General features: G+C 35.8%; 1 protein-coding gene across 1 annotated transcript in view; it reads right to left on the reverse strand.

The window, feature by feature from the left end:
* Positions 1–255: 255 nt before the first annotated feature.
* LOC135218925 (uncharacterized) overlaps positions 256–13,273 on the reverse strand; it is a 535,388-nt gene continuing 522,370 nt past the window's right edge. Inside the window, exons 6-8 of the mRNA XM_064255367.1 lie at positions 7,678–7,777; positions 549–604; positions 256–284 (exon numbers count right to left, since the gene is read on the reverse strand). Of these exons, the coding sequence (XP_064111437.1) occupies positions 256–284; positions 549–604; positions 7,678–7,777 (185 nt within the window). The remainder of the gene's footprint in view (positions 285–548; positions 605–7,677; positions 7,778–13,273) is intronic.

A 13,273-nucleotide genomic window follows, 5' to 3' on the forward strand; every position in this document is an offset into this window, starting at 1 on the left:
ATATTCCGCTTGTTTTAAATATAACTTGATTAAGTTGCCCTTTTTTTATTCATGCGTTTCCTTACCTTTAATTATGCCAAGTACTGTGGTAATCATCTTGCCCCATAGACAGCTTTTTTAAGTATGTAAAGAACATTATTTACAAAATTATCATCAATCTTCTGTTTCACTCTGATAATAATTTCTCATTTCTTGAAAATTTGTGTTGCACACTTATCCTGTGCTTCCATCTCTCTTTTGCAGTGTATGGCTATTTTACCAGAAGTTTATATCCTCTAATAAAACTAGGGATAACAGAAAAAATAAAAAACATGACACTATATTCTTAATAACAAATGCTCTCAAATAGTCACATGCCACCCATCTTGACAGCCTTCCCAACCCTGGCTACCAATCCCCCTAATAACCCTTTTTCTGCATGCTGATGCCTGTGAGCAATAATACTATCACTGCTCTCCCCTGCCATCCTGCCCAGCCACCCCACCCCATCCCCACAAAAACTTTTCTCACCCCCACCCACTAAAAAATATTTATCAGCCTGTTTATACCTGTAGGCAGTGTTACCAACATTTCTGATGAAAATGCAGCATTACCATCCATTTGACTGAAGTTTTAAAATGTTTAAGAATTTTACATATTTATTACTCATATATCCTGGGTACTGATTGCATAGAGATAATGTGAATGCACTTTTAATATGTTTAAGAATTGTACATATATTTATTTTCCCTATATCTTGGGTGCTGATTGCATACAGGTAATGTGAATGCTGATAATCAAGGGATTGCTATATGTAATGTGTTGTCTGAACACTGCTTATGCTGACAAAATTCTCAAGCTGTATCCTGGTATTAATTAAAAAAAAAGTTACTGTCCTGTGTTCAGTAGGTACTTTTATATTTTTCTGTATTTGTTGTACTTGATCATTTTAGCTTTAATATTGCTTTTTACATTTCTATAATAATTTTTTTTACTTTATATTGTAGTATGGTAATTTGGCAAGCAAGGGGTTACATACCTGTAAACAAGGTTTACTCCCTTAGATTGCAAAAAATTTAAAATTCATTTTTGGCTATTCAATGCAAATTGGTCACAAAGGAAAGAAAATAGCATTTAAAGGGTACACTGCCAGAATTTTTTGGTCCAAAGTCTGGAGTCTGCTTTGGGGTTTCCTCGCTGGCTGCCGAGGCATAATTTTCAGTGTTGTTGCCAATTTTTTTTATCCTTTTACCCCCTCTATACTTCCCTTTATAGGTTCCCTAATCAGAGTTGGGGTCAATTATGAATGGAATTGGGATTGATGCTAAAATTGTAGGAATTGGAATTACAAAAAAAAAAAAAAAAAAAAAAAAAAAAACTGGAATTGATACCATATTAATTAAAATTGACACCTAAAATTATGATTAATTGATATGAATTGATGCTAAAGTGAGGTGAATTGATATGAATTGATGCTAAAATATGGTGAATTGATATGAATTGATGCTAATATGCTGTGAATTGATCGATACACCCTTATATGTGCTTAATGTGTGTGTTATCAGCTGGACCTTTACACACCATCTCATTAAGGCTAAATAACAGGAATTAAATGTCACATTCTTGAACATGACATGTTATGAACAGATATATCTTTATAGAGATAGAATTAGGCTATAAAGAACAGACCATATAAATTATGGGCTGTTATAAAAATTTTCTAAGTTTTCCAACTCTTCTGCTTTAAGTCATCCTTGTAACGATCCTGTACCCACAGTACAGATCAAATCTTATCCTGCCTTACTTGCCCTATCCTATCAGCTACTATGGTGTTTGGCAACCTTATTCATGTAATTGTAAGCTGGACCTGTTAAACACCATTCTATTCAGGTAAAGGAACAGGAATGATTATACTTGTAAATTTTTTTTGTTTATAAAAAAAATTGACTTTTGTTTATTACAAGATACCAACTTTTTGGTAATAAAAAAATAGGAATTTTATGTTTATTACAAAGTTGTGTAATGAGATTATGTAGCATTTTTATTAACACAAGACAGTTTGGAGTACCCGAGTTGATAAGATAGGCCAATAATACGGGGAAACATTGTTGTAAGGGAAAATTTTGTGAACCCAATCTTTTGTTAATTCAAAATGTGAGCTTTATGTTTACTACAAAATCATATAATTTTTTGTGGTGATGAATGTTGATACTTATTATAGATGTGAGTAGCTTACATGAGGTGAGTAAAAATTGAGGTTCGCCCCTCATATGAAATATCAACCAAAATAATGAATTGTAACTAAATTGGAATTGAACATTTTTGAAAATGATTTGAATTGATAAAAATTAATTGACCACAACCCTGCCTTAATCTACCATTTTTTTCCCACTAATACGAACAGTTTATATAAAATTCTCTTACAAAATTTAAATTAGAAACATATTTATTGTATTCTTAATTCGGTAATACAACTTACAAACTAATTTTTTTTTTAAAGAACTTTTACAAATTTCGATTAGTATAGCGCTCCCCTGATTTTACGCATTTCACATTTCCATGGTACACACTGTTGAAGATTTTTGTGGAATGCATAATTCACTTTTCCACAGGCACCTTTCACTAATTTGCAGATTATTTCTATTGAACATGTCTACAATTATTACTACAGTTAGTTGTCGACTTGCAACCTATGCAAGTTACGACCGATCAACTTTACGACCAACCACAACTAAAACGACTGGGAAGTGACGTGAGCAAGAAAGTGTGGTGTCCAGCTGAATGTACGACAGTTTTTTCCCAGCTTCCGCCTCTCCACACACATGCTGCTCACTTTTGAAGCTACTAATGACTATTATCGTGCATCGGCAACAAGGATGTAACTCCAGTAAACTTATGCCATCAAACACAGCCATAGATAAAATTGAGAGAAAATCATATTAATCAAAACTTCAGTCTTGAAAAAAAACATTTCACTGTTGTTTTCACACCGATAAAAGATAAGTAACGTAATATCAGTAAAGTTCGTACTGTGATGAAATTAAGTGAAAATAGGAAACGGAATCATGTAATATTTTTACAAAATAAACATGCCCACAATGCAATCTGTTTAAAAAAAATACTTTATTTCATAACACATTAAATTCATATTTTGACTTAAAAACATCGTATGACAAATTACTTGGTCTCATTCAAATAAAGTATCTAGATATTTTACGCTAACTAAATAGAAGCAAGGCAATTTGCTCCAAATTGAGTTAATTACGGCGAAATAAACTCGTATTTGCCATCAGCTGATTTCCAAACCAAAACATTGACTTCTTTGAAAGTATTTTATGATACAATAATATGAGAATACATACAATATTATTGTATACAGTAATGCATAACTTTTTAAAAGATTCACAGAAAAGATGCATATTCATTGTTTTTATTTCATAAAAATACGTAGCCGTCAGCAGCCTGACATCCCTCAAATTAGGTATGCTGATGTCGGTCCAAATCTGATTCCCGTTTCGTGTCCAATTTCTTTTTCTATTGATATATCATAGTCAGAATGCACTGAACCTCCAAATTGGCTTATATAAATAAATCACTAAATTATAACGTATATATAGTATGCAGTATACTGTAGGCTAGGCTGCCATATACGTATATATATGATATACAATGTACCATGATAAAATCATCGTATACGCAAGTCTAACTTGTTAAATGTTATTCAGTTTCTCTTTATACTGAATTATCATAAGCTAATGTGCATTGAACCTAGAGAATAAGCTGAAACTAATAATTACTATGCCATATGTATATGTATGAAGTATGCTGTGTAGTGTAGGTTAGGCTACCCTATATGTAACTATGGTACTGATTACCCTACTGTAGGCTAGGCTAGTATAATATTCTTACGGTAAATTAACATGGGCCAACTTACATCCAAATCGATTGACGACCAGTTGGTCGGAACCAATTGCGGTCATGTTGGCAACTACCTGTAATTAATTTGCTTTTTCTTTGTGAGAGCAACACTATTTATTCACTAATTACTGTATTCTTTCATAATGTGTATGATAAATACTGATTTTTATGATATATTATTTACACCATTGCTTACAATGTGCGTAGTTATGCATCTGATAAGCTCATTCCAGGTTGTGCCCCAGACTGAGCATAAAAGGTAGGTTTCTCTCTCTCTCTCTCTCTCTCTCTCTCTCTCTCTAAGGGTAATGTAAGCTGTATTTGAAATGATATACTACTTGTAAAGAATTTTTTATGATAAAAGTATATTACGTATTTTTTCACTGATTATTTTCCACTTATTTTATAGTAAATGCAGACTGGAAAACAAAATGCAAATAATTAGCATATTTTTTAAATATTGTACAACATGCTTTACCATCATAAAATTTACAGTAAGATCATTTCAAATATATCTTACATTATCCTGACAGAGAGAGAGGAGAGAGAGAGAGAGAGAGAGAGAGAGAGTGAGATGAGGGAGGAGAGAGAGAAGATGAGAGAGAGAGAGAGAGAGAGAGAGAGAATTGTAAACCTATTATGATCAGTCCCAGGCCAACATATAGTGAGCTTTAACAGATAAATAACTACATTATAAGTATTCTGTAAATAATTTTTATCATAAAAATCAATTTCTAGTCACATACACAATATGAAAAACTACAATAATTAATGAATAAAGTTTGTTAAAGAAAAAAAGAGAATTCATTCTAACTTTAAAAAGATTAATACTTCAATAGTATGAGAGTGTAAGGACAACGCTTTTCTTTATTTTTTATTCTATCCAATCATCAAGTTGCATTGTTCCTTAACCATTCTATACAGCATTCCGCAGCCTTTCCGCCAATGTATAACACATGTAATTTCATTATTTGTACACCTTATTATCTTTAAATGTATGTAAGAAAACACAAATCTACTGTCTCAGAGTCATTTCTGCTCTCGGTGCGAGTCGGTACTACTTATCCGTCTGCACCTGTCTATTATGTCAACCCAGTTCATCTGTAATAAATTATCAGTACCCAGCTACTGTCTTACTCTCTGGTCCTCAAAACTGCTGACCTCCCAGAGTTGGTGACACAACGGTTAAGGCCCCACCCTTAACGGACTAAATACGGCCGCTCACCTTCAGAGAACCTTAGGCGGACTCAGTTAAGGTCTCTGAAAACTCCATTTCGAGGACGACACAATGCCATTAACGGACTAATCACGGCACAGCTTCCCAGCGTGTTTTGGTGTTTTTTTTTTTTTTCCTCCAAAATGGGTAGCTGGGTGCTGGTCAGCCAACACAAAAATCAGGCGGTGGTCCAGAACATCCATCCGATGTCACAGCCTCCTTTGCCTCCACCGGGGGACGCCAGATATTTTCTTGACCTGCCAAACCTGTGGGCCTCCTTGGTTCTTCCCCCAGCACCATTGCCGCACCTGCGAGTCCCCAGGCAACCTGCCCAACGTTGCCACCATACCTGTGGACCAACTCGCCGAACCGACACCATCGCCTGTAGTCCTCCTTGGCCCACCGACACTGCTGCCACACTTGTGGGCCTACTTTGCCTGCCGACGCCGGTACCCATGGGCTCCCTCGACCTGCTGATCCCTCTGCTCACCTGTGGTTCTGTTCTGCCCCGCTGGACGCCACTGCCGCACTGGGACTTCCTCGACCTGCTGATCCCTCTATTCACCTGTGGTTCTGTTCTGCCCCGCTGGACGCCGCTGCTGCTCTGGGAACTTCCTCAGCCCATTCTACACTGCCGTCACACATGGGGGTCACCATGGCCCGTTCCACACCACCACCACACACAATGCAGCTCCCTCTGCAGTCCTGGTCGACCCAGCCGACAGCAGAACCCTCCAGGCAACCGCCAGGGGAGACATCCTGTCAGCCTACAACGATGAAGGACTCTACACTTGATGACACCCCACAAAAAGTGTCACAAGGACACGGGGTTGCGTCCAAGATATTTTTCATGCAATAATTATTCCATAATCATTGTATTGTGGGGGGGGGGGGGGGGGGAGTATTTGTAAGGACAATGCTTTTCCCTATTTTTTATTGTATCCAATCATCAAGTTGCATTGTTCCTTTAACCATTTTACAGAGAATTCAGCGGACATTACGCCAATGTATGTATAACACATGTAATTTCATTATTTGTACGCCTTATTATCTTTAAATGTATGTACAAATCTACTGTATCAAGGGTCCTTTCTGCTCTCGGTGCAAGTTGGTACTACTTATCCGTCCGCACCTGTCTATGTCAACCCAGTTCGTCGTAATAAATTATCAGTACCCAGCTATCTGTCTTACTCTCTGGTCCTCACGAGAGAAAATGAGTTATGTATAGTACATACAGTGCAGGGATAACTTTATTAGTTGTCAAACGTTCTGTAAGACAGATTTATTTAATTTGTATTAAACATTTTATAGACATTATGCTGTTTACATTAACATCAATATTTTAATATGAGTAAATCATCGCTATAAGCATTTTAGGGGGCATATAAACTTAAGAGTATCAGTTATAAAAGGGTACTAATCTAAGATGTCTCAAGATGTTTTGGTTTGATAGTTTGGGGTGTAAAATTTTTGTTTGAAATATTAAATTGTTTTAATATGAGAATTTAAGGTGTATTTTTGTTTGAACTATCAAATTAAGTAGTGAAATGTTGAAATGTTAACATAGACAGTTAAAAGCATTTTAGATTATGGGTACTGGGTACTTGGCAGTTATAAGGCAGTTATGTACATGGATTTCAGAAGGGATTTTTGCATTTCCGTGGCAGGTTCTGGAACTTAATACAGTGTTCCCGCCATCATCGTGGGGATGCATACCAGAGCCCCCCCCCCCCAAATAGCTAGAATCTGCAAATAGTTGAAATGCCTATAAAAACCCTTAAAACTGCCTATTTTGATAGTTAAAACTCAAGAAAAACCCAATAAAAATATTTAAAACTGTTTTTTAATAGAAAATACCACAAATAGGTGAATTTTCCACAAATAATGAGGGTATATGTTCGAGAGAGAAATCCATGAATAGGTGAGTCCCTGAATCCAGAGTACATGAGTATGGGAGTTTCACTGTACCAAGTAAAATTGGGGGAGCACTGTATGATATTCTTAAAAATATGGTTCCACACATAATGTTATACACATTCAAGGCAATGAAAGTAAGGGTCTTTTCTCTACTGTGATCAACAATTTCTCACTCTCTCTCTCTCTCTCTCTCACTTTTTACCAGTGGTGGACAGTGGGCATGTTACCTCAAAAACATATAGTAATCACGGCCAACAGCCACTCCCTAATATTATTATTATTATATTATTATTATGATCATGATAAAAAATAAATGGACACCAAGTCAAATCAAAGTGTATAAATTAGCCCAATTTGCAATCTGTAGACCAATCTGGCACTATTGCATTTCTGGAGTTTTGTCAAGTACCCATTCAACATAAACAATATCCATACAATAAGCTATAAATGAGCACAAATGTAAAAATTTAAGAATGTCATATGATGTTGATAACCCGCGTGGGATGACTTCCACAGCACTCCATATCATTTGGTTGAAATTTTACGTGTCAAACTGTTATAGACAAAATATAAAATAGCAATACAATACATGGAAATTAAAAAGGAGTTTGGCAGAATCCCAACAAACAAGCAGTTACTGTACTTACTGACTTTTCTGTTTGCAAATGTCCCTTTTCTTTTCCTCCTCTTTAAGCTTAATAGCCTTTGCAGCTAACTCCAATGTAAAAGCTTTAAATTGTTGCCAATCTGAAAAATATAAATGCATAATTTAAGATTTACTTATTAAATAATTACCTCTCCATTATATATAGCTTTTACTTCTGCATGAGAGAGAGAGAGAGAGAGAGAGAGAGAGAGAGAGAGAGAGAGCTCTTACCTTACCTTACAACTTGTTTGGGTTGCCCCAGGTCCCTCAGAGAGAACTCGGTTTTCTATGAATATCCTTTTTATCCATCTACTTCCCCCCCCCCCCCCCATCCCCACCAAGCCTATAGTCTACTTCCATGAGGGAGGTAGGAATGAAATTTATATAATGGAGAGGTATTTAAAAAATGTTAGAATAAATATCTATACTTTTTAAATGAATGTTACCTCTCCATCATATAGCTGATTCCCAAAATTTGAAACAGGTGGTGGGCAAAGTGAAAATCAGCAAACCCTTAGGTATTAGTAACAAAATGTTTGCGAAAAAAGTTTGATTTACCAGTGAATTCAATCCACAGGCTATTAATGTCACCTTAGAGGACTGTCACTCGGGTACGAGATCCTCATCATAAAGATAGTTCAGGTCTCTTTGGATGATGGCCCACCTCAGCAGAAAGAGGGGTAGGGTTACTGTGCCGAAACCCTGCAGAGCCAATGTTGGATAAGTAACAAGTACTTTGTACAAAAAGGTATACATACTTCTAATACTCAACACTGAGTACCTCCAAGCTTTTCAAAATCCACAACTAGGTTTAAAGGGCAGTAGACCAAAAAAGCCTTCCTATCAATTCAGGACATAATATCCTCAGCACAAACCAGAGGAGTTAATGCTCTGTAATAATCGTATTTAACCTCCGCACCATGAAGATAAGCCAGAGCAAGTACATACAAGATTACCTTACCACTCTATGAAGATAAGCCAAAGCAAGTACATACAAGATTACCTTACCACTGGGTGACCTCATTTCTTATCCAAGGATAAGTTCTCATATTTAAAAGTTGTAGCCACTGCTCAATGTCCAGTGGGTTAACTTCCATAAGGGATAGAAATAAACATGAAAGTCCTTAACCAAAGACCCAATGAAAAGGACATTACATTCTACTCTTGAGAAACTCCAGTTTCTATATCATTCATGACAGAACCTTTATTTCAGGTTTAATTCTGTTAGCACAATTCCAGCAGTCCTTGCAGACAGTAATCCAGGATAGGTAAGGGCCTAGTCCAAAACTGTACGTAGCTCAAAATAAGGCAAAGATTATTGCCTTGTCTTAGCAGGGCCTACCTTATCCAATTAAGGAGGCTCCAACTCTTTAGCTGTGCCTAAAGGTATTGTGAGGTTTCCATAGAAACTTCTTTACATGGAGCTAGTTGTAACAATTCAAAGGTCAACAAAATAATGAACTGACCACATACAGATTCCAAGGTAAAGTATATAGCAGACCTGGGAAATTCCACTTTAACACTTTGAAAAACATCTTGACTCTTTGTACCTAGACAAGCCTATAGCCAAAGCTCTTTGATTTTTATTGAGGTATTGAGAGAGAGAGAGAGAGAGAGAGAGAGAGAGAGAGAGAGAGAGAGAGAGAGAGAGAGAGAGAGAGAGAGAGAGAGAGAGAAGCGGGGACTATGACTCCCACCCCAACCACTGGTGTTGGAAGAATCGATTAGTAGACTCCCTCCCAGCACTGATAATGGATATACTGCAAGATCGTCATGAACTCACCAGAACCAATGGGCTATGCCAGGCAGTCGTCTGTAGCTTGCAGGATGTGATGCGAACTGGAAACCTAGCATTCCCTGGTAACCTGGGGGTAACCAAATCCAAGATACAACTTACAAAGTTAGCCTAATATGCTGACTTTATGAAACCTTGCAAGTTAAAAAAAAAAAACAACATTACAGTCTAGACTACCCAGGGAACAGCTTGGTGTCCCCGCCGAAGGTAGAGGACCTTGCTCTGGTAAACCAAAAATTGGAAAGAAGACAACAGCCAGCCTTTGAATGTCGAGTACCTTCCTTTACTATTACTTATCTCAGTGACTGAGTACATCCACTAAAGTTTTCACAATGACTAATTACCTCTTGTAAAGGGTGAGGTGATGTGTGCTAATTTGACCAGCTGGCAGAAAAGGGGGACAGAGTATTTAGACATGACTATTTGAGCACACTCTAATTTCCATATCTGGCATAAGTGTGTCAAACTCATTATCTATAAATAAGGTCCACTCTGCATTTAACAACACTGAGAAGGAAAACTTCGCAATAGATTTGTATTTTGTTCTCAACCTAGGTCAGGACCAAAAGACTAGTATCTTCAATGCAAAAATCAGCACGGCACAACACTTGTAATTCTCTTACCATATCATAAGTTCTATAGCTACCAAGAGAGGGTTGAACTGCTTTAAGAGGCTTTACTAAAGACTCACACAGTTCTGGAGGCAAAACTAAACCCATCAATGTTCCCAAAAAGTGTTACAGTGTACCAGGTCCCCTTAACCCTCTTATGCCGAAGCGGTAAAAAAAAAATTGTCTCCCGTGTGCCAGAGGTGTTTCACAGTGAGAGCGGAAGCGGAAAAAATATTTTTTTCAAAAAATCACAGCGCGCTTAGTTTTCAAGATTAAGAGTTCATTTTTGGCTCCTTTTTTTGTCATTGGCAGAACTTTAGTATGCAACCATCAGAAATGAAAAAAAAATATCATTATCATATATAAATAATGCGGTATATGATAGCGCAAAAACGAAATTTCATATATAATTGTATTCAAATCAAGCTGTGCGCAAAACGGTTAAAGGTAACAAGTTACTTTTTTTTCGTTTGTAATGTACACTAAATTGCGATCATTTTGGTATATAACACATTATAAAATGATAAAAGCAACACAGAGAAAATATTATCACAAAATAATGCATGAATTCGTAATGCGCGGACGTAAACAAATATTTTTTTCAAAAATTCACCATAAATCTAAATATTGTCCTAGAGACTTCCAATTTCTTTCAAAATGAAGACAAATGATTTAATATTACTATACTGTAAGAGCATTAGCTTACAATTGCAGTTTTCGACCATATCTGACGAGTTAAAGTTGACCGAATGTCAAATTTTTTTATATATATATTTTTTATATTCAATTATTAAATAGGAAAAAGCTACACCTTCAAATATTTTTTGTTTTATTCTACATGAAATTGCGCACATTTTCATGTATAAAACTCTATGAAATGCCTAATATGAAATGGAGCAAATATTCCGAGAATGGTACGTACGCATTTCAGAGATTTGTGGCGGAGAATCCGCGCACGGAGGGAAGGAAAGATTTTTTTTTAAATTCACCATAAATGACTGAATATTACTAGACTGTAAGAGTTTTAGCTTACAATTGCGTTTTTCGACCATTTCGGTAGAGTCAAAGTTGACCGAACGTGGTTTTTTTACGATTTATCGTGATTTATATGCAAATATTTCAAAAATGAGAGAAGCTACAACCTTCAATTATTTTTTATTGTATTCTAAATGAAATTGCGCACATTTTCATATATAAAACGTTATGTAACGGCTAATTTAAAATGGTGCAAACATTACCACAATCGCACGTATGATTTTTTCGGAAGAGTTACCACGCGGACGTAAAGAAAATGTTATTTTTTTCATAAATTCACCATAAATCGAAATATTGTGCTAGAGACTTCCAATCTGTTGCAAAATGAAGGTAAATGCTTGAATATTATTAGAATATAAGCGTTTTAGCTTACAATTGCGTTTTTCGACCATTTCGGTAGAGTCAAAGTTGACCAAAGGTTGAAATTTTGGCAATTATCGTTATTTATATGAAAATATCTCAAAACTGATAAAAGCTACAACCATGGGTTGTTTTTAGATGTATTGTGCATAAAATTGCACACATTTCCATATATAAAACTTTATATAACGGCTAATTTTAAAATGGTGCAAATATTACCACAATCGCATGTATGATTTTTTTCGGAAGAGTTACCGCGCGGACGTAAGGAAAAAGTTTTTTCATAAATTCACCATAAATCAAAATATTGTGCAAGAGACTTCCAATTAGTTGCAAAATTAAGGTAAATGATTGAATATTACTAAAATATAAGGGTTTTAGCTTACCATTGCGTTTTTCGACCATTTCGGTAGAGTCAAAGTTGACCGAAGGTTGAAATTTTGGCAATTATCGTTATTTATATGAAAATATCTCAAAACTGATAAAAGCTACAATCATGAGTATTTTATTGTTGTATTGTACATAAAAATGCGCACATTTTCATATATAATACTTCATGTAACGGCTAATTTACAATGGTACAAAAATTATGTCAAAGTGACGAAATAATTTCAGAGATGTGTCACAGATACTTTTTAGTGCAGCAAGAAAGAAATTTGCGCTTGCGCGCCTGCGTAACGATTGTAAACAAAACAACACCTTGATCCGTGAACTCCCAGCATCCCCCAAGGCGCATGATTCAAAAGTTTTCGGCTGGTAGGCCTATAAGTATTTTTCCGCGAATTTAAAAAAAAAATTTGTAAGTCGACGTAAAATACGTCCAGTCGGCGTAAGAGGGTTAATTACACAAGACCTAAAGCCCTCATGTGGGCCAGGTTGTAGTTGGCAATGTCTAGTACTATAGCACTACCTATAACATAAAAGGACAAAGACCTAAAACTCTAATCGCTAGAACTGACAGCATTTAGAATAACAAAGAAACTTAGAATTTAATGGCATTGCCTATAAAGGTGCATGATCAGGAAACTGCCTCTGAAAACATTAGCAGTCGAACCTCTAACTTTCGGACAGATCCTAAGTCTGAGTCATCAACAAACAAATCTCACCCTATTTATCACAGGATGGTTATGGTGTTCGCTTGACATCTGAATCGTGGAAACTTGGAAAACTTTGGCTAGTGGAAGTTTTAGAACTTTCTTACTTTAGCAAGTGGAAGTTTTAGAAGAACTTTCTGAAGTATGAGTTCTAGGGTAAAATACTAAGGAGACAATAGAACCTAAGATCATTCCTCCTAAGATATCAAGGTACCCCTAGAAACATCCTACATTCCTTGGATTCTTTAAACTTATATAAGAAGCTCTCCTCCAATCATAATAATAATAATTATTATTATTATTATTATAAAAGTAGTTTAACCCAACCACTGAGCTGACTTTCAGCTCTCCTAGGGCTGGCCCAATGGATTAGATAAAATGCCAGGTCTAGCCCTTAGGCCAAGAACTGGGACCAAATAGGTCATCCAGGATAAATAAATAAAAAATGCACCAAGGCAAATGCTTTCATACTAGAACACACACAAACAATAAATACATTTACTCATGTTCCTCTTACATACATACTAAAATGGTATATTAAAAATTAGAATTAGTTTTAACTTTATGAAATAGCTTTAAAATTCCCTAAACACTAATGTTTTATATTTTATCAATTAAATAGCAGTTCCTCAGAAAAGTCAAAATCGGAGCTACTGAAAATGTAAAAGATTCTGACAAAATTTCCTTTGGTTTATTTCAAAA

Source organism: Macrobrachium nipponense, chromosome 1, assembly GCF_015104395.2.
Source record: "Macrobrachium nipponense isolate FS-2020 chromosome 1, ASM1510439v2, whole genome shotgun sequence".
NCBI classification, from domain to species: domain Eukaryota; kingdom Metazoa; phylum Arthropoda; class Malacostraca; order Decapoda; family Palaemonidae; genus Macrobrachium; species Macrobrachium nipponense.